Genomic DNA, 22,737 nt, shown 5'->3' on the forward strand with positions numbered 1-22,737 from the left:
AAAAAAAAGTTGTTTTTTTTTTCCTTTCGTCATTCTAATATCTGTTTATTTTACCCGATGTACATTCATTCTAGGTTTCCATTGAATTCTAATACTTCTCAACTAATGTTACTTGATTTTGCAGGGCTGTTCAGGAAACTTTATCAATAGCTGCCCAGCAGGAAGAAGTACACCAGATCCAGCTCTTCCTAATCAGCAAGGTGCTGAGTATTAGGATCACAGCTGGAAATGTGAATAGTGTCAAGAGAGGCTATGAAAATGATTGTTAAAAGCAAAATCTAGAGTCAGCCTTACAGTGTAGGAGCTTAGCAAAGTTCAGGTAAAGCTTATTTATGTTATGAATCAATTTGCATTTTTCAGTAGCTTAGACAAATGTGCATGAGTGACCAGATAAGTTTCCACTATTTAAAATATGGATAATGCTTTGTTAAAAATAATAATGTCCAGTATACTAGCAAACTGCTATTTTTGAGACATGCTGTGGAAAAAAAAGTTCTCTTCTGATAGGTGTAGAAATAGATCAGTATACAATAAAATCTAGATTAGCTAGAGAGTGGAAATGTGTCAATAGCAACTTGTCTTATGCTAGAATTTAGAGTATTGATGAGAATTCTAATTGCTGCCGTCCTTAATTATATAGCTATTTTAAGCATATAGGTGTTTCTGTGGGATCTCTTTGTATTGTTACGGCAGAATCAAGGAAGTTAAAGCTTTTATATGGATAAAAAGATGGCAGTGACTTTGTTCTTCCACTCATTTACCAGCAACAAAACTGAATTTCTATAAATATTTTAAAGCCAACACTTTTGTCCCTGCTTCATTAGAAGTTTCACTTAAGACATACTAATTTGAAGCTAATAGGCACGAAAGCAGAAGATTCTATGTGCACAGTGTGAAAACGTTTGAAAACAATAAAACAGAACAACTTCCTGTTGTTCTGCAGATATTCAAGTCACTAAAGTTTAAGTGGCTACAGTAAACTAATGGAAAAAAAAAACAATTTGTTTAGTGGAAAAAACTCCTGTTCCAGTGGTTGACAAATTTTTAAGGCTTTTTATTTTGATCGCTCTTTAGCTTTTTAATTGTCAGACGACTTCATAAATCACTCTGAATTTCTTCATTTTAGCTTGTTACTCTGAAAAAAGGAATGAAGGTGTAAGTAGTTGGTTCACATATGCCAAAAAATAGTACAATGGCATGTTAGATATTCTCGCTTAAATTCTCAAAATTTGTGGCTCATGTTAACGTAGGTTTATTCCCTCTACATAGAAGATGCATGTCTAAAGTGACATGATGTACATTTATTTATGCAACTCTGCTAAAAATGTAAGTTGATATGCTGAGAAATACTGCATTTGTCAGTGTAAATTGGCAAGGAACATTTGTGTTCTTGTTCTCTTTACCACAATTCCTTACTAGCAGATGCTACTCAGATGCAACACACTTTTGGGTATTGCTGTATTTACATATTTGCTCTGTTATTCTTTAGGATTAAACATACTGTATTGTTGAGGAATGTTTTTGGTTTATTCTTGAGATGCCTCTGCTCTGTAGCAGATTGGCATTCTCATTTTCATACTCATTTTCTGTATCTGTTTAAGGAGTTTAAAAAAAAAAAAAAAAAAGCAACATTAGATTGTTCATTCCAGCTGATTTCAGGCTTCAAACTGTTTTTAAAAAATGATTAATCTGAAAGCGGTTGGCCTCTTAAAGAATCTGCAGGAAAGATGATTTGTTTTCTAAACTACAATTGAAGCAATTAACTAAGAGTATTACATGGAAAAAAAAAAAAAAAAACCACAAACCTGGCATTATTTTAAAATTAGAATTTTTTATTGGTTTTCTGCAAATAAATGTATTCACCTGGCTGCAAATCACAAACATGAAGGCTCCACAGACATGAGTTGCCACTAAAAATATTCTTTTCCTCCCTTTTTGTAAATCAATGCAGATTTGGTGTTTTTATTTTGTTATGTTTTCAATCTTTGCTTTTGTCACTCCATCCCTACCAAGTGTGAAGTGAAAAACATATAAAAATCAGAAAAAATATATGGTTAAAGCTGGGGTTTTGTTGGGGAGTGGGGGAGTTTGTTACAAAATTATTACAAGTAGATAGTTATTTATAAAAAATGGAGTTATATAAGATATGTTTTGAGTTACTCTTATGTCAGCTGAAAGAAAATGTTGCAATTAGTTGACGTTGAACCTGTCAGGTTGAATGAGTAAACAACAGTATACCAGATTTCTCAGAATATCCAATTGTTATCTCACACGTCATGTCTGTAAAGTCCCACTGTACATTCTCTGCCCCAGAACCATCCATTTTGGGCTCATGGCAAAAGGCACGTTACTGGCTACAGTCACAGCTGATGGGGCTGCTGCAGGCATTAATCATTAATGTAAAGCGGCTGGGGTTTGTGCTGAAAAGAGAGCTTCTGTTGTGCTGTTGGGCAGCTGCATGAACTTCCAAGTACCTGACATACAAACACAAAAATAAAAAAGGTAGTCTGTGCTACTTTAAAAGGTTATCAAAATACAGAATTTTTATATCTTCATGTGTTAAATTTGGATATAGATGCAGAGACCTGGAAGGCCTCCAATATTTTCATGGAATCAGCATTTCACTTGGGTTGCATGGTGCACTGGGTGCATGTCTAGTTATGTGGCATAAGAGTAGGAGAAATTTCAGTTTCCTCAGAAGATGCAGTGGGTGGGAATACACAGTAAGAAATTCATCCAGAGCAATTCATCAAGACTATTTTGGGTCTGACTGAAAGCTCCTGAGGATGAGAAGCCAAAAACCAAGGCAGAAGTCTTTTGCTTTTTCTCCTTGAGACAGGGGAAAATAAGTAGAGTGGCCTGCAAAGTCTGTTCCCTTCTAGAGCTCAAAGTATCGCATTTTCTGAGACTTGGTGCTTTCCTGTTGGTAAACATATATAAATCCTAAAGCACAGTGATGGACTGCATACAGCTGTCAATCTATTGCTGCCATTTGTTCAAGCAACAGCACCCTGTGCTATATTTGCCAATGGTTTGACTAAGCCCCTGCAGTTTGTGTGACACTGTTATGAAATGGTGAGAATTATTCTGCCACTGCTTTTTATGAAAATTGGGAAAATCATATGGTGCTTGAAAAGCTGCCCAGATTAGTTAATACCTGGAAGATTCATCTAGTTGCCAATTACTTAACTGAAACCCAAGCAGGTATTGCTATTGAACTCTGACATTTCTTCCAAACTTGCAGAAATTTACACTTTGAGCTTATTTTAGATCTTGCTTCTTAACTCCTGGTGCTGATTCTGGTCAGAAAATTCTTTGTAAGCCTATAGTTTTATGCAGTCTGCTGTTGCTACAAGAAAAAAGGAAACTTATGCCTTGCAGCAAAATGATTACTTATAGGGAGTAGATTGTTTTTTCTACTCCTCTTTATTATGTTCACAGCTTTTTCTTGGAATTTGTCTTCCTCTGAATTTGTTGGTGTGTGAATTGAATGTAGTTATTTCATCTAGTAATTACAAGAGTTAGAACAAACTTTCTTAATTCTTTAGATAATGCTTTCAAATGGGATAGGCTTTTTTGTTGTGGTGTTGGTTTTGTTTGCTTTTTTGTTTTTGTGTTTTTATGCTTTTTCTTGTGGTTGTTGTTATTGTAGTTTGTTTTTATTATTTCGATTTTTTTCCCAGCTTGCATAAGCTTGTGAAATAGCAGAGGTAAAAGTTTGTGAAACAGCTCAGGGCAAGTGTGTGGAAAGCTGTAGCATTATCCATTTAATGGAATCCCTAAATGTCCACCAAATAGTCGCATTTGTCCTTCATCCAGTCTCAAAAATTTTATAAAGAAACTTTGGTGTGCTCCGAAGTTCCCTAGATCCTATATGAGTTAAGAATGAGTTAAGGCAACTTAAAATACCTATAAGAAATTTATATCGAAGATGGCATTTGATATGTAGAAAATGTAAAGCATGTGCTAGTTTTGCCTGTAGACTCGTCATTATTGTCTTTACATGGAGTAGCATAAACTAAATGATCCAAAATGGAAAAAAAAATGAGTTAATTTCCTAATGGTTTAGCTAGTACAGTTAAGGGTTGAGAAGGTGTCTGTTTCTATTTCAACACAAATTGTTCTGGAAATCAGCCTTTTCTAAATCAGTCAATCAAATAAACAATCTTAATCATGAAGCAGCAAAACCATTGCTGTTTCTGAAAGACAACAAAACTGAAGATGTACTTCACAACCTGAAAATGTCTCTTAAGATTATATTTAATATAGCACTAGACCAAAGCAGCAATTCAATTTCACTATGCATGTTCTTCTTTAGTACTAATAAATGGAATATAAAACTAGAGTAAGTGGTATGCTTATTTTTACATTTATACCAAATTTTACAGTTATTATCAAGGATGCTGTAGAAAGGAAGTCTACCTTTTTTCATTTGGTGACAGAGGAAACCCTTTGGTTTTGGTAAATCCTTAACTTAAATTTATAGCAAACAATTTATAAGTATTTATTCATATGTTATATTTACTGTTTGTTTCTGTTTTTTTCCCCTATCTTCTCATTTCATGCTTAGGTGTATGATTGCTGATGAGGTAAGTGATGTTCCTATTCCCTTAACACCATTTTTCTTGTCTTAATGTACTCCATTCAGATGTGATTTTTCTTGTTTGGGGGATGTGGGCAGAACAGTTGGCAGTGAAGGAAGCCTAATTCATATAATATTCAGTAGGTATTCTGAAAATACCTAATTAAAAATATATATATATCTGACACAAGATTAAGACAAGCTTTGAGAAAGCTTTGAAAGGTACTTTTATTCTACTTAGGCTAAATCTTATATGCTGTTAGGTCCTTAAAATCTTAATGCAGTTTATTTTTATTTTTAGCACTTTATTATTGTATAGATAGCTTTTTTATTTTATTGTATTTATTTTTTTAATGGATTAGGAGACGTTTGTGTACCAAAGAGAGGTATGCTTCCAAAGAAGAATTTTTGTAACAAGGACAAGTACTATTAATGAAATTCATGACTGTATACATTTTCAAATATATGAATTTATTCCATATTAGGGAAATTTGAGTTCAGAATTTCTTACTACAGAAAAAAAGCATTTTTGTAATAGGGTATAATCATTATTTTATTTTACATTAATTGATGTATAAAACCTTATTGAAAAAGAGGTAATGATTGAGGATTGATGTAGCTTCCCATTTATAATTTGGGATATTATTTAGCAAAACGGAGCTAGAAGAAAAATCAACTTCAAGAAAGAATTATCTTTCCTTTGAGTAGTCTTTTTAAAATGCTTTTGGCAGTTAAAGGGTTAACTTGTTAAAGGGTTAACAAGTTAAAGGGTTTGATTACCCTTATAGTCCATCCTACTAAAGCCATGAGTAAAAAACCTTCTGAAATCAAGGGAAATGCTTTTTTTTTTTTACCTTTAATGAGCTAGCCAAATATGCAATATGTATTAATCCTGTTAAAGAGAAGTATCTTTTTTCATGAAAGATTATCCGTGGTAACAAATTGACAATTAAATATATACTGTGGAACTACCTCTTTGGTTTTGTTCCCTGCATCTGGTTCTTTTTTTGCAAAATAGAGAGGCTCTTGAGACTTGAGTATGTTTTCTGAGCATAAACTTCTAATTTTTTTTTTTCTTTTCCCAGATGGGTCTAGGTAAAACAATTCAAGCAATTGCCATTTCCTACTACTACAAAAACGAATGGCCTCTCTTAATTGTCGTGCCTTCATCTCTGAGATACCCTTGGGTTGATGAGATGGAGAAGTGGATTCCAGAACTCTCTCCAGATGATATTATCATCATTCAGAACAAAACCGATACTGGGTGAGTAAAGTTCATTAATGAACTATGGAAAGGCTTGTTTCATTCTGTGACCTGATTCCAGTATATATGTGAAGAAGGTACAGTATATATTATGGCCATAATGGAAGGTAAGGATTCCAGCAAAATAAAAGATATTTCAATTAGGTGCTATATCTTTCAGTTGAGAGTTGGAATTATGTTTGTTTTTCATCTCCTTTGAAATGGAGAGGTCTGATTGTACAGTAGCAAGGGTTGTCTGCTTAAAATTTGGTTACCTTAGTGTGTCTTTCATTGAACATATTCAGTTCTGTGTCAACTCTGTTGAATTAGCTAGGATTTGTTATTCGTTGTAAAACAGTTTGAGCACATTTTTTGCAAACTTCTGGTACGCATTATAAAATAAGGAAGTAATTACCATTAATATTCCATTTAACGCACTGACAAAATTTAGAAGTTAAAATAAGTATTCTCTAAGTAACTGCAAAGGTCCTTGTGACCTGAGCTTTCTATCTTTAGACTTAATAGCATAAATTCATCGGTGTGTGACTACAAGTCTTGGGTGCTATTAGAATAACTCTCCTATTGGGAGGAAACACTCAATTACAAAGGTATTTTTTTTTAGTCTCTTTTACTGTAAATGACGTAGTTGATTTCATGGGAATGTCAAAATATTGTTCTAAAACTTGTGGATTTAGAAGATTGATCTCCACATTTTCTGGGGAGTATCAGAAAGTGACTTAACTGCCAAGACATGCTGATGAGACAGTAGCTTGGAACCTTCCTAGTGGTAACAGCATAAATTAAAAGCTTGATCAAGGGGTAGTTGCCACTGATAGTCAAAATGTAACTTTCTCATAGGAATATGGGAAATAGAATAAAGATTTAATGAGCCTTTTTTTTTAAGCTCTTCAGCTAAAATGCACACAAACTCCATGCTTATAGTTCTAAATGCAGAAAGGAGAAATGTGGAATAAGGGTAAATGATGGCAAAAGTAAGTGTCAAACAGAATTCTGTTCATTTTATCTTGAGATTTTAAAAAAAGAGTAGACGTTAACCGCTATTACTTACTTTTGTTCATAACAATAAAAGAGGAAAAAACCTGGCTTTCTGTTTAACTCCCAGGAAGCTTCGTAGCTGTAAGTGAGGTAGCTCTTGAGCTAATTAAATTTTTGCAAGAAAATGCAAAAACAGAGCAGCTACACTTGGCTTAGCAATTTGGAAAATTGTGCTTCTCTGTGTTCAGCCTTTGATTTCTCTCAGTTCAATACTTTGCTTTTCTTCAAAACTTCAACAACGAAATTTACTGCTTGAATGTTGTTTAACTTAATGTGAATAAGTTAAAATATACTCAGAAATCAGTTCAGGGTGTCTAAATTTCTAACTACATTTGAAAGGAGATATTTCTTGAATTAACTTTCAACTAATAATAAACAATTTTATTTCTAATTTCTTTTCCACCATGTTCCACAGAGGAGGAGAAATCCTTGTTTTCCTGGTTGCTGCATTTATCTGCGCAGTAGCAGCCAGAGGGTGCAAAGTGTTGGCCCCACAGTGCCAGTACTCTGACCATTGCCTCTCCCTCCATATCCAGAAGCATGAATGTGCATGTGCACGTACCTTCTTTTGCATAAGTACTGTAAGAAAATTTCACTTAGTTGATTGGGTTTTGATCCATTGCTACTGGGGAACAAATAAAAATCATGCCAGCAGAGCAGTAGTGTCTGACAGATGGACAGACCAGCTAAGACTCGAGTTCTGGTAACTTGTTTGTCTAACAACTAAGTGTCCGTGTGTTGCTCAAAGGCTTCTGAAGGGCCACAGTGCTCTCTAGTGATTTTAAAAACAATGCATGCCTTGGGCCTGGGTATGTTCTTACATGTATAGTAAGAAATTATTTACAAATAATTGTTTTAAAAAAAAAGTCCTTATCTTAACCCACAAAGTTTTTTTCATTGTATTTTCTCCCCCTGCCTCTTTGAGGGCGAATGAGAGAAGGGCGTGGTGTTACTTAGCTGCTCATTTCACACAACAATGTCTTCTGAAAATGGTTATGAAATGAGTGTGATTTAGAAGTGTCATATGCTAGATTTTCTTCTAAATGAAAAGCCTGTATTATTAGCCAACCTGACAGCTTACTAATTAACCAATCTAAAAGGTATCATACATACCTGCTTAAAAAAATCTGTTTTAGTTTAAACTAAGCTAACTATACTAATTAATAATTCCATTGCTATATTCATTTTTCTACGATGAAAATTTACTAAGACAACTTCTGGATTTTCTCTTCTAGGAGAATATCAACCAGCAAAGTGACGATTCTGGGGTACGGCCTGTTAACTTCTGATGCCCAAACTTTAGTAGACACGTTATACAAGCAGAACTTTAAGGTAGTTGTGATTGATGAATCACACTACATGAAATCCAGAAATGCCACCCGCAGCAAGATCTTGTTGCCGATTGTGCAGAAAGCTGTTAGAGCTATTCTTCTTACTGGAACTCCTGCTCTAGGAAGACCTGAAGAGGTATTTGACATGCTGTGCTTCTTTGAGGGATAGTATCACTAATGAGCTTACAATTTTGTAATTTTATTAAATACGTACAATTATATGCATTAGAAAATAAAGCAGGTCACTAGCTACGTTAGGAAGCACAAATAAGAAAGTAAAAAAGTGTTCTTTAATTTGATTGTATTGATGTTTTTACAAACTCCTTTTAGGCTTATGAACAGGTGACTTGGGACTGTTTCTTATAAGAAATTAATCTTTCTCATAATAGACCAGATTGTTGGCTGAAATAGAAAATAGAGGGTTTGAGTAGAGAACTATTTATTTCTGCTGGATAAGAGAGTCCTTGGTAGACACAAATTTGCATTAAGTCTTCTATATCCTCATCTGATATAGGCAGTAATTTATTTCTCTCTGGTCTTTTTGTTATTGCTAACATTCTCTAATAGCAAAATTTTGCTAATAGCAAAAGTGGAAAAAATCTATCTAGTGCTAGTTGCTATCCAGAATGATGAATTTTCCTTGATGGAAGATCAATTTATGGAACTGGGGAGGAGCAGAGTAGAAACAAAAATCTCTTGGATTTTATAATGAACCCAACAAACTGTTTTGTTTTGTTTTAATCAAATGTAGAAATAAATGGAGTATAGGATCTAATTTTCTATCAAGGGAACGTAGAGGGCTTAAAATAATATTTGTGCATTTCATAGAATCACAGAATCGTTAAGGTTGGAGAAACCCTCCAAGATCATCTGGTCCAACCACCTCCCTAACACCAATGTCACCCACTAAACCATGTCCCTAAGCACCAGGTCCAACCTCTCCTTGAACACCCCCAGGATGGTGACAGCACCGCCTCCCTGGGCAACCCATCCCAATGTTTGACCACTCTTTCTGAGAATAAATGTCTCCTCATTTCCAACCTGAACCTCCCCAGCACAATTTGGCTTGAAGGGACCTCTGGAGATCATCTAGTCCAAAATGTACAGTAGACTTAAGAGGATAACAGGGAAAGACAGAGAGCCTTCCAGACTACTGCTGTCTTGATGTCCTCTCTGCTCTTCCTTAGCAATGGGTCTTGGATTCATTGCTGAATCCAGAAAGGTTTGACAGTAAAACAGCTTGTAAGGTAGGATTCTTTCTGGTTAAGGTTGTGTAAACTGTTCCCATCCCTATCCCCATTACTCAGCTGTGAAAAAAGGTATGGAATTTCTGGTCCGTAATGACTCTGTCTGTTTTTTAAAGTAGAACTTAATACATGAAAATCCCACTCATTCTTTTAAGAAACAGGACTCTGCTTGCCGCTTCAGAGCATTGAATGCCTGCACTGATGCTTTGCAGAAGTTTATGTGCCTGGCAAATCACAAACGTTATGTTATTAGGAAGAATATCTTCTTGTCCATGTTTTCTTGTTCAGTTTGTCTTTTCCAAGTCTCTAACACCACTGTGGTGTTCAGGGTACTCTCTCTTTGAGGGCTTCATACAGCAGTCCTGCCTGAAGACATGAGCGTAGCCTTAAAAAATGTTCTTTGCATATGTGCTGAGCTAGTTATTTTCTGTGCAACTGCTGAATGTAAGCTTAATGCAATAATCATGTAATAAGTGAGAATTATTTCTGAATAGTCTTACATTTACAGGCAATTTGTCACTGTCACTTTTTTTTTTTTTTTTTTTTTTTTTACAGCTTTTCATGCAGATTGAGGCACTTTTTCCAAAAAGATTCGGAACTTGGAATGAATATGCCAAGAAATACTGTAATGCTCATCTCAGGTATTATTGTACTTGTCCTTTTATTTTCTTATTAATTGTCTTTGGTGTCTTTGATTTTCTTCTCATGTGAAATGAGAGAATCGATAAATAGCATCTCTATTGCTGTACGTTTGCCATTGTGTTTGTAGACATAGGATCAGATAACATCTCCTCCATCAAAGAGAATTAGGGACCTTGCAGAGGAAAAGTATAAATACATATTTTGTGCAAACGTAGAAGATAGCTTGGCTTCCACACAGGTTTTTTTGTCAGTGTTTAGGAAGATTTGGAGAGAGGATTAAATTGACAGAAGACTTTACTTAAAGAATAAATTGGAAGCCATTAAAGTTTGAGAGAAAGTGGAAGTGCCAACATTCTGTTAAGTAAAATGATTTCCAAATTTACCATTGTTAGTATGAAATGTATATGTTTTACCTTTAGAGCTAGTGTTTCAGTTAAAGCTGAAACTTGAGTTTTTGATTGTCAGTCCTTTATGCATATCATGTAATAATTTACATTTCTTTTTATTATGGGATCCAAACTTTTTACTATCCCTTAACACTTGGGGAAAAGAACACTGTATATGGTAAAAAGAGATAAAGGCGTGAAATTCCCCAAAGCCTGGTAGTGTGTTTGTAGTTCAGTTTCAGGATTTGAATATGGGCACTGTAAGTTCTTGTCCACTACCTTGTCTCCTATTTGCTTCTTTCAAATACATTCCTAATTAAATTTTAACCCATTTTTACCCCTTGCATCTTTCATGTGCTTTCATATTTCATGTGTTTAAAATCATTAACTTCATGAGTACCCATACCCCTCTGTTTGCTTTCCTCAGCTTTAGTTTAATGATCAGTTTCTCTATTCCAAAATAGAGGGGACAGAAGAAGTTCTGATATGAAATGCTTAGCTTTACCCATCTGAATCTGTTTTGCAATCTGGAATGAAAGAAGTTTTGAGAAGGGAAGAACCTTTACAAAAATTTCTTATCTATAAATTTTACATATATTTGGAACAGTAGATTTTGTCAGCAAATTGTCTAGCATTTAGATTTTTTTACAGTAATAATTACACGGTTTCATTTTCATATAGCTTGGTATAGCTTGGTTTTTCTTTCATCATATGTGTTTTATCAGCATTAAACTTTTAATAACAAGGAAGGGTGCTGCCTAATTTTCAGACAGAGAAATGCTATTTTTTCCATGGTGTTTTGACTGAATGCATGTGTAATTTTCACACCACAAGTGTGCGTGGGTACAGCATGGTTAACTACACAATCATAGATGATTATCTTATTTTTGGAATGGCATAAATGTAATAGGAATCAAGTTCAGGGTTTGGCAAGCTCTCAATAAAAAACTTTGTCTTAATGACTGAAACAAAACATCCTGTGGTAATAAACTTGATGGGATTGTTTTATGCAGAACTTTCTGTGAAAATGGTTTTTTGACTTAGGTGTTCATAGGCACCTGTTTCTAAGGATGAGGTTCTAAGGATGAGGTCCTAAGTATTTCTGTGAGTTTTCAGCTAACATTTCTTTTATCCCCAATGCTCAAGTTGGAGGGAGGAACCCTTTCTAAGGACAGTCATATAAACAGACTAAAGAAGTGAGGTGAGCAAAGGATGTAGCTGTCATCCCTCTGTGCAGCATTCTAAGTGAGCTACATCATTACTTTGCCAGTGCAGAAATGAGTCCCTCAGCTCCTTTCAAAACTGAACATAGTCAGCCAATGAAATACTGTTGATAAGCTCAGTAAGGCTTAAAATTCTTAAATTTTTAAAATAATTTTTACCAGTGGAATTACATGCTTGCAATGTGCTCTTTTGTCTTGGAAAATGCCACCTGGGCTTTTCTCTAAGCCAGCAAAATCTGTCATACTAGTTGTTTTCTTTACATCTTGACAATATTAACACTGAAAAGCTGTTCTTTCTGCTGCAACATGTCCTTGAAAACAACTAAAGGAAGAAAAAGGAACAATAATTTAGTAATTTATTTCTCTGTTTCAACCTTTAGCTTTTTAACCTTAAATCTACTTCCTTTATTTAGCCTTGTTCATTAAATAGCATTGCATTTAAAACAGGAAGCTGACTGTAACTAGCAGGGAATTCTCAGGGGGAAACACAGAAATATTAGTGGTGATATTTGCAGCATTTTTGTCAGTTTCTCTATCATTTGTTCCCCTCTATAATATAATAAGGAACATTGTTACTATGGTATATTCTTTTCATTAGTCCATTGAAAGAAGAGTTTTAAAATGGTATCTGGAACTTCTGCTTCTCACAGAAAGGGTAGTGCAGCTGGGATGAGATACAGGACTGTGTACATCTGATGGGTAGTCAGGCCTGCAGGTAGCAATAACTGCTGGAAAATTGAAAAAGCTCTGGCTTCAGTGTTGGAAAGAATCAGAGAGAAAGCAATCATCTCTCCAGTGTAACCAGGAACATTGAATATTGCTATCCAGCATGCCTTCATATGTAACTGTGTGTTTTAAAATTAATTACGTACTGAAAGTTTCTGTTGGATTTGGAAGAGCCAGTTTTCACCGTTAATGCTGATTTTTATGTTTTTTTCCAGATTTTTTGGTAAAAGAGCGCAATGGGACTGTAGAGGAGCTTCAAATTTAGAAGAATTGCATCAGCTTTTAAGAGAAATTATGATCAGAAGACTCAAGAATGATGTTCTAACTCAGTTGCCTCCCAAAGTTAGGCAGCGTATTCCATTTGACCTCCCACAAGCCACAGCTAAGGTGTATTTTCCACTTAATGCTAAAACCACATTTGTTAGTAATGTCTATAAATTTTACATATATATATGTGTATATATGTATATTTATATGCATGTGTATTATATTCATGTAGTCTTTGTAACTACATATATAACATAGCATCTGTATTATTCTTTTTAAAATATGTGAAGAACATGAATATGCCACTTTGTCATCAAATAATTATAAAATATGCCTAATTTTAAAACAATCTTCTTCCTTTTTGTCTTCTTTTCTATTAGATTTTGAATCCTGCAATTACTTTTAGACAAATTTGATACTCTCATAAGTATTCCATTCCTAAATGTTTCATGCAAATCAATATTGTGGTAGAGAATGCTTTGTACTGTCTAAACTGTCAATAAATTATTTGTACATCTATCTAACCACTGATCTCTTCTTCCACTCAGAATTTGAATGCTACTTTTGCAGAGTGGGAGAAATTAATGAGAAACCTGAATTCAGATGCCAATGAAAGCCACTTTGTTGAAGTCATGAGTCTAATCACACGCATGTATAAAGAAACAGCCATTGCCAAGGTAAGCATGGAAGTATTTTTTTAGAATACATTTATTTTTTTCAGTGTGGTTTAACTTAATAAAATCAGTTGTATTGGCATCTCCTAGACTAGGAATGTACTGAAGGCGGGTACTTCAGCGATGTGTCTGTGTGTTGGCAGCTGCTGCAGCTGATCCAGTTGGCATGTGGTACAGGATGGTGCTGATAGAGCCCTTATGCAGACTGTGCTCTGCCAGTACTGGTTCTCTCCACGGATAAACAAAAAGAATAATCCGCTCTAGCTAGTCTCTGTTTTAACAGATGGAGTCCCCTGTTCTGTATTTTCCTCCTATACTTAAGATGTGAGAAAAAACAAGTTGTTAACCAAAAGTTTTACACTCTTACTTTTTAATGTTATCAGATTTCTTTATGCTAATCTATTTTTAGAAAAAAAGTATTTAAAAATAAATAAAAGTTCTGCAGGCTGTTGTATCAATAAGAACAGAGACTGACTACTTGAAATTTTTTCTTAATTTTTTTACATATCTTAAAGATATTATTGTGGTTGTGTTGCTATTTCTTCCATACTTTTTTATTCTCTCCCCTATCACTGTCAACCCATTTTTAGACAGAAAGTTGAAAGAGGAAAAGCAGAAAAAAGTCAGGGGATTGCAAATGTGGGTATTGTATTAACCATTTATATTGATCTTGATAAATCTTATTAGTTACTATTAAATCTTACTAGTTACCATTGATAAATCTTATTAGTAACTGTCATTATTTTAATAGCTGTTATAAAAGCTATTGAAAATGATACTTGACACAAAAGAATTCTATGAATGTTTAAATACGCAAATGCTAACAGTACATGATTGCAGTGTCATGAAAGTATCAAAACTATTTTTTTGGTTTTGATACATCTATTTATGGCTGCAGATACAGATGTTCTCATTAAGCAATGTCTTATCCGTTTATGTTTGGACAGAAATTAGGAGGTTTATTTTAGCATGGTTTGAAACACCAGATAACGGTGTCATAACTAAAAGTGTTTTTATTTGCATCTAAATCTGAAAGAAGTGACATCTAATTGTGTGATCTTTTGAGGATGAAGGTTTTTTCTCTAAAGAAAGGAAATAGGTTTCACTATTAAGACATAAATTTATGGTACTTTTTAAAACAATCTGAATAATTTAATAATTACTGTTCCATAAAATCTTAAATGGATAACAAAAACCATGGCCATTTACCTTTTTATTTCAAAAGAAATTGAAAGGCATTAAAGTAAAAACTGTCATTTTGAATGTTTTATATGTTTAACTCATGAAAACTTACTCTCTTACTCCAGGCAGGAGCAGTAAAGGACTATATCAAAATGATGCTTGAAAATGACAAATTGAAGTTTCTAGTTTTTGCTCATCATTTAAGCATGCTTCAAGCCTGTACAGAGGCAGTTATAGAAAATAAGGTAATAATTTATCAAATGCGCACTCATTTAATTTCAGACTTTACAAATACACAACAAGTGTGTTTGAACTGAGCAGAACTACCTGGAATTTAAGGAGTTTAAGTATATACAGGTCAGTGCCACTGGATTAAAAGAATTGTGGAGTTTGGAAGAACTGTTTTGTACACAAGGATAATGTAAACACTCTTATCTGGTATGATACTTCATTATTGAATTAATGTTGTAGGCAGTTGTTTTCCAAGTGGCTTTTTTTTTTTTTTTTATATACCAATATGCTTCTGTGTACTTTGTTTTTTTCTCTGTTTAATTCAAAGCAATAAAAATGTCTACAAACCACCTTCATGTTATTGGTCATAGACTCTCATCCATTGCTAGGGAACAATGGCTAACTGTGCTATTTAATATTAAGCTATTATTTTGCAAGTGCTTTGAATTTTAATTAGTCCCATCAGGGAAATTGCAGGTTCTGTGGAGTATACAATTTCAAGAGTCTGTCACTCTGTTGTCTTCTGTAAATGGGGAGTGCTGAGTCATCAGTTTTCTAGATAAACAGGCTTAATTGTAGATCAAAAGGCAAAAAGCTACTGAGTTACCCCTGTCCCCATGACTGGAATAGAACAGATGTTTTTGTATTTGTATTGGGGGACAGAGGGTGATTGGATCAAAAAATGAGCAGGGATGATTTCATTTTTGTCTCTGTTATAATATGTTACAGGTTCGCTACATACGGATAGATGGAAGTGTTCCTTCCTCGGAAAGAATACATCTTGTTAATCAGTTTCAGAAGGATCCTGATACACGAGTTGCTATTTTGAGTATTCAGGCAGCTGGTCAGGTAGGATTAAAAAAAGGAAGTATGTGAAATAAGAAACTTCAAGAATAAATACTGATGTCACTTGATGACTCAAGTTATTTAATTGAAGGCAGTTCATACAGTATATATTTTGGAGACATATGTATTCATTTTTTGCACTAATCATGTTAACTGTTTTAAGCCTCCATTAAAATTACATGAGTAAAATCAAGATAAGCAGCAGCATCTTGTGCTAGAATAATTAGTAAAAAAAACAACAACAACGAAAATCACACTCTATTTTCTCTCTTAAAGTACCAGATTAATAAGTAACATTTATTTCCATAATGAAAAGCAGTATGCAGTCTTTGCATAATATTGGAGTGTTTATTGAATCTTATTAGTACCTACCTGAGGGTCAAAGAAGAAATCAGTGTAGAAGGCCCATCTCCTGTCCCCATGGGTCCCCCTTATTAACACATAAAAATGTTCTGTGCAGCATGTAGCTTTGTGTGGAGATTTTTTTTTCTAAAATTTATCTACTTGCTTATTTTGGTTAGGGTTTAACTTTCACTGCTGCTACTCATGTTGTGTTTGCTGAATTATATTGGGATCCAGGCCATATTAAGCAAGCAGAAGACAGAGCACACCGAATTGGGCAGTGCAGTTCTGTGAATATTCACTTCCTTATTGCAAAAGGAACATTGGATCCTCTTATGTGGGCAATGCTGAATCGCAAGGTATGTGTGGAACAGAACCAAATAACCAGAAACTCACTGTGTTTAAGATACCACTTAAGTGAGAGTGGCAAATAACATTTTTGTTTGTTTAGAGCACTGTTCTAGTATAAGACCAATAGACCAAGAATTGCTAATTATCAAAATGACTGTTCTGAATGAGTGTTTCCTATCTTTTGCTCTCCGTTAAAGGTTGAAAGATAAATAAGGTAACTCTTTGCTAAGGTGAATGGGATAGTTCACATTTATTGTTTTTTCTTCCTTCTAGCCTTTTATTGCTCTGGTTGCTCAATTTATAAATTTAAGGTTTTCCATGCAGTCATAACACCTAGAGATTTTTTTATTAGTATTATTGAGTGAATGTTATACCTTTCTAACTTCATTTCTGAGAGACAGGAGCATTCCCAAATAACATTTCTTAATCTCACCCAAGGTCAAGTAGTCTTACCTTCTTGTTGTCAGGTACTACCCAGTTGTTTTAGGAAGGTCAGTTCCCCATTCTACATTCTTTCAGTATTTGGAAGATCTTCACAGAACTAAAAGTCATTTAGCTGTTTTGCTTTTGTGACCTTTTTATAACCTTTGATGCCATTTATTACGTGTCTCGCTTTGATAGCTGAAGTGTGTTATGTTGTGTCAGCTCTCATCTTCTGACAGTTCCAGAGGTGTAAAGCGAGAAAGAGAATAGCCTTTTAAACTCTAATTGTCAGAACTTAATGAGATTGTGGTTATGCAATTTCTTCTGATGCAAATGCCAGTTAAGTGCTCTATTCCAATTTGTGGCAATTCATTCTTGCGTTTGGCTACCCCTTTGTTGGAGTGGTGCAATTGCTTCTGTCCATATTGTTATTATATTGAGAAACTGATAACCATTTTTGTCAACATTTTCCTCTGCTGCTGGAAAGTAATCACAGTTTACAGAATCAAGGAACTGCAAACTGTATTTGAAATTCATTTGAGGAATGAAATTATTCTAATTCCTGTAGGTACTGACATTTTATATGTCACATGTTAGATATGCTACTTATTCTTGCAGAAAAATGACTTTTGATTTGGACAACTGAAAGAAGAACAGTTTTAACCAAAGTTACTTTGAGTTACTACAGAGTTTCTCACTTTTCTCTTGCGAACTCTGTTTACACATTCGTAATGAGCGCATTTAGATAACTAAATTTGTTCCAACGTGAATTCTTCAGAACTTCTATGCAAGTCTTCTTTCTGCAGGCCAAAGTTACAGGCAGCACCTTGAATGGCAAGAAAGAGAGAATGCAGGCTGAAGAAGGTGACAAGGAGAAATGGGATTTCTTGAGTTTTGCTGAAACTTGGGCCCCAAATGAAAGTCTAGAAGACACCCAAAATGAAGTTCTATTTACACATGTAAGACTTAAAACTTATGTTTTTCAGTATTCTGTCATTTCAAAAAAACATAGCCATTGCTTACCTAAGCTTGTGTGCACTGCAGATTTTACTAGTAGAGAAACACTGAATGAGTGGGATAAATACAACGTGAGTTCCATTTCAAAAAGTTAGTGAAGTTGGAGAAAGTGATTTGTTGGGCATAAATGTCACCAGTTTTTGCATATGTCCTTATGTTATCATTTAGGTGTTTGAATCACCCTCAGTCTGATAGGAGCATGTCATTTCTGTTTAAATCATAACTTCATTAATAGACAATTAAATACAATATGATTATTTTAAAAGCAGTGTTTAAAGGCTTTCTTTGTAATAGGCATGGTCAGAAAAAAGGCATGCAGCATATCAATTCTGTGTCACTGTTTTCAGACTTTTGTTAAGAATATTGAAAATAATTTTTACAAAACAGAAGATCAATGTCGAATTGCTTTTTTGCTAGCTGTTTATTCTTTAAGGAAAATATCTTTTGTAAAATATGTCCAAACTGAAACTAGCTTCCTGCGTTAGTGAGCACTACTAATGGATAAAAGCAATAATTTTGGCCATTTCTGATGCTGTAAATACAAGATGGGTTTACATATTTCTTTCTCCTTTCCTAGTTTGAAAAGGAAAGACAGCATGACATACGTTCCTTCTTTTCCCCAAAATCCTCCTCTGAGAAGAAACGCAAAATATTTTCAGGTAGTGAATCATTAAATACTGATCCAGAATCTTCGGAAGTCACAAAAGAAGAGGATGCAGAGAAGAGCAGTGAAAACCTGGATTCCACAAGACTAAACAATGTGGATACGATTTGTCATGAAAGTTCATCTGAACGTGAAGCTAAAAGAGCAAGAAGCATAAGTGGATCTACTCTAGTCAGCTCCAGTAAGAAAAAGAAAAAATCTTTAACTGGAAAAAAGTCCACTTTGTTTACAGAAAAAAATGCTGAAGTCCTTCCTTGTGACTCAAACACTTCAAGTAAAAGCACAGCTTTAACTAAAGTTTGGCACTGTAGTGCTTGCACTTACAGTAATAACGAATTGCTGCCTTACTGTGAAATGTGCAGTTGCCCTCAGAACAGTAATGGTAAGTGACCCATGCTGTAGAGAAAGTATGCGCTCTTCATTCCAGTTGTGATTAGTTTCAGAAAATAAAGTATTTTTAAATATATAAATATACACAGTTACAGGCAAACTGTGAAGAATGATACCTTTACATGAACAGACAGATACCTGTTAAGTGATCTTCCTTAATTTTATTTTTCCGGAGGATTTTTTCAGTTATTCTAATTTGAAACAAATAGAGACTTCAGCTGAAAGTTAACAAGATACAGATAGAGTGAGCAAGAATATACATTTTGTTTTCTTTGTAGCAAATGTATCTTTTCTTTGCAAAGGTTTATGGTTATTCTGAATCCAATTAAATGGTAAAATTTTTCACAGCTTGTCAAAACTAAATGATGTAGCGTAGACATTTTTATTAACTTGGGTATTGTACAGTTATCATGGGAGCCATTGCCTTGAAAATACAGCATTTCTCACTCCAACAGATCAGAATAAATACCTTTTATTAAATTTATTTATGCTATCTGGGAACTTATTAAAACATATTTATAAATCTATCCCCATATTTGCAATTTAAATTGCAAAGAAAGGAGTAAGGTTCTTTTTCTTTTTTTCTTTTCTTTAAGTCTCTCTGGTTGATTAAGTAATTCAACTTCTGAATTTCTTAAGTATAGATCAATGCCTGGAAAACTACTTCATGTGTTTAAGGTGTACAATAAATATATATAATAGGCGATTGCTAACCACATTATTACATGTATGTTGACATAAAGCTGGGTACATGAAATTGCTGAAGTGGAATACCGTGGTCCATGTGTTTATGCTCCTAATATTGAAGTTAGCTTTTTTTAAAAGTGGTTGCACCATGATGATATTAGAGAATAAAATGCAATTTCTTTGCATTTCAGTTGCATAGTTTTGTGTCCATATACGTACTGAGTAGCTCTATCTGTTTATATGGATAGTATAAGTGATCACTTTTCTTCATCTGTAGCTGAGAGAAATCCCGCTAGCCAGATTGAAGAAAGCATGTCAGAAGACTCCGGAAGAAATGAACAGAGAACACCATGGAATGCTGAAGATAAAGGAGAAGACTTGGGGGAAACAGTGACTGAACGATCTGTTGAAATCAGTGAACAAGAAGCTGTTAAAATTGAAAGTGAAGAAGGTGAAAAAAAGTGTGGAGAAGGTAAAGTGGGACTACTGCAAAAGAAAGATGATAGTATCCTGTCTGTGAAACTGTCTTAACCGCCTCTGGCAAGAAACAGAACTTTTAAATGAAAACCTTTCAAAAGTGTATTTGAAAGAAAGAAGTACATAGACTAGCACATGACTTTTCATTTCAGCCTGGGATGTTTACTGAATTCTGATGATGTCTAAACCTACTCTTTTCAAACAACGCCAGAGGAAATACAGGGGTTTTGGCTGACATAGGAACTATGTCAAACTAGCGAGTGTGAACCTTAAGTTACAACATAGAGATTTATTGAAACTTATGATGGTGTTTACTTGCGTTCAGGACAGCCACAGATAAAAGAGATGATGGGTAGTTCAGGAGAAACAGAAAGTACAGAGACATCTTAATAGCTTGCAGCTTGAGTTGTGTGTATCTTGTTATTCTGGAATTAGATATAGAATCCTAGTGTGGTATATATTTTCTTCAAGTTTGTGCCACAATTTCTGAAAATTGGAAGGGGGGTAGGGAAGAAAAGATGAGAGATTAACAGTGTTCCTACAAAAAAGTTTGTATGTGCACCAAATTGGGAAATTTCATAACTCCTTAAAAGACAGGTATAATATTGTTTTTAATGTCTGAGTGGACAAAATGAAGAAAATTTCTTAATTTCAAAATTTTTTGTCTTTATAGAAGATTTAGATCAATCAGACACATTTCTAGTGTATGATGGGCTTATGTTCTGTGCAAGCAGGAACACTGATAGAATTCACCTCTATACAAAGGTAAACCTGAAATGAGCATGCTTTTTATCATTTTTAAATGCCAAAGTAGAATGTCCTATGAAATACTGATGTTTCATTTGTTATGCTTTATATAAAAAGCAGTATTTTTTTATTAACTGAAATATACAAAAATTAGGTACTTTATTATTCTAGTTCTTTCTCTCTGTGGAACTAAGTAATAATTCTCTAGATATATAGCTTCTAACACTTCTCCTAGTTTATCTTTATAAGGTGCTAATGCACTAGATGTATGTTCAGATTACCTGATAGAATTTGAAGTGATATTTAAGATTCCTGTTTTTATTATAGTATTTTACCACAACTTTGAATCACTGGAATGATAAACTATTCTCCTTTTTGCAGCTAGTGTGCTATTCCAAAATATTTGTAGACTTACAGTAATCAGTGAATCCCACCAGACTAAATAAGTAAATAAAATATTGCCACCACATTTTCACAAAGGTAGGCATTGGTGCTGTGTATAAGTAATTTCTTGAATAAAACACGTTATCATTAATCCAGCGGTCATAGTAGGACAGAAACTAGCAGGTGGTAATTTTCTAGGTCATCTTTCATAGAGAAGACAGGACTTGCTGATCACTTCTTTTAAGGGTTGGAAGCCTTTACTTAGAAGGTTTCTCCGAAGCTACTGAATGAGTCAGTGTATTTAGGTGCAACTGTAAAGCATCACGAATAGCTGAGGGCAAGTCTTTGAGGCAGTACATTTTTATTAGTTGAGCTGATAGAGCTAGAAAAAACAGTCAAAAAAAAAGTGTTTTCTTGTATCTGCAAATTTGTGTGATATACATAAAGCATATTATGCTTCCTAGCTTTGCACATTTTACTTTAAGATAAAAACACATTTTGGATGGTATTGGTCAACTGTTTTGTTTTGGCTTGAATCAGAACTTTGTTATGCTATATATTGCACAAAATCTTTCTACTGAACCATAATACACTGGGGAAATCTGCTTTAAATCATTCCCTCAAATTTTTGTGAATCATCAGTAAGTTCCTGGGTCATGTCCCCTCTGGGGACAACTTGTTCCTGAAAAATTAGGTAGAGTCAAACTTGTTCATACATAAAAAAAAACAAACAAAAAAACACATTAAAAACAAAAAATAAAATCTGAATTTAAATGGTAATGAAGGATGACATTCTCCATTCTATAATTATTCATTTCACTTGGAAATTCAGTCAAGAGAATTATAATTTCAGTTTATTACTTTAAGGCAGTTTGTTTGTCTCTGAACTATTTGCAAGGAATCAGTTTCAAATGTAAAACTTTCACCCTGTTTACTTTTGGATATATTAATGTGAGTAATGTTTCTTGCATCTGCAGCATTATCATGCATGTGTGGCTTATCATTTGTTCCTGGAAAAATCTTACCTTCAGGGTCTAAATTTAGTTGGAAGAGGAGGATAATCCAGTTGAAACAGATCATTTTTTCTAGATTGTACTACATTTCATCTGTAAACAAAACTGTTTTCTTGTGTAGGATGGTGAACCACTGAATCATAATTTCATTCCGTTGGACATACAGCTGGATAACTGGGAGGATTTGCCAGAGACCTTCCAGCATAAACAAAATCGTTCATTGGCAAGTACAAATTCTACTGGCACAGTACTATAATGTTTAATATGGAGTGCTTGGACATTTTTTTTTTTTAATAAATGCAGAACACTTTCAGGCCTTGGGATCTAGGCACAGTTTCATCAGTGCAAGCAGATGTTATAAATGTTGATGTGAATATTAATTATGCAGTCTGTTCCTCTGGCAGATTATCATACCTCCTGTTAACATTTCTGTAGATGGAGTCAACCAGGCATCATTTAGTTTCTCATTTACAGAATTAGTAACTAACATTCATAAGTCAACAAAATAGCATTTTAAAGGTTATGAATTATGTATGGTGCGTGATGAATACGAACGTGCTAGATTGTATCAGAGCTGCAGTTCTGAGCAGGCCTCCTCTCTCACTT

At 34.3% G+C, this 22,737-nt stretch overlaps 1 protein-coding gene across 1 annotated transcript in view; it reads left to right on the forward strand.

Moving 5' to 3' along the window:
• Positions 1-22,737, forward strand: part of ZRANB3 (zinc finger RANBP2-type containing 3) — a 48,149-nt gene that overhangs the window by 16,702 nt on the left and 8,710 nt on the right. Inside the window, exons 3-16 of the mRNA XM_084524256.1 lie at positions 4,571-4,589; positions 5,668-5,846; positions 8,117-8,348; positions 10,015-10,100; positions 12,652-12,823; positions 13,252-13,380; positions 14,685-14,804; positions 15,520-15,639; positions 16,158-16,337; positions 17,559-17,711; positions 18,347-18,815; positions 19,788-19,982; positions 20,661-20,752; positions 22,253-22,354. Coding sequence (XP_084380382.1) covers positions 4,571-4,589; positions 5,668-5,846; positions 8,117-8,348; positions 10,015-10,100; positions 12,652-12,823; positions 13,252-13,380; positions 14,685-14,804; positions 15,520-15,639; positions 16,158-16,337; positions 17,559-17,711; positions 18,347-18,815; positions 19,788-19,982; positions 20,661-20,752; positions 22,253-22,354 — 2,248 coding nt within the window. The remainder of the gene's footprint in view (positions 1-4,570; positions 4,590-5,667; positions 5,847-8,116; positions 8,349-10,014; positions 10,101-12,651; positions 12,824-13,251; positions 13,381-14,684; positions 14,805-15,519; positions 15,640-16,157; positions 16,338-17,558; positions 17,712-18,346; positions 18,816-19,787; positions 19,983-20,660; positions 20,753-22,252; positions 22,355-22,737) is intronic.

Source organism: Aythya ferina (assembly GCF_964211825.1).
Source record: "Aythya ferina genome assembly, chromosome: 6".
NCBI classification, from domain to species: domain Eukaryota; kingdom Metazoa; phylum Chordata; class Aves; order Anseriformes; family Anatidae; genus Aythya; species Aythya ferina.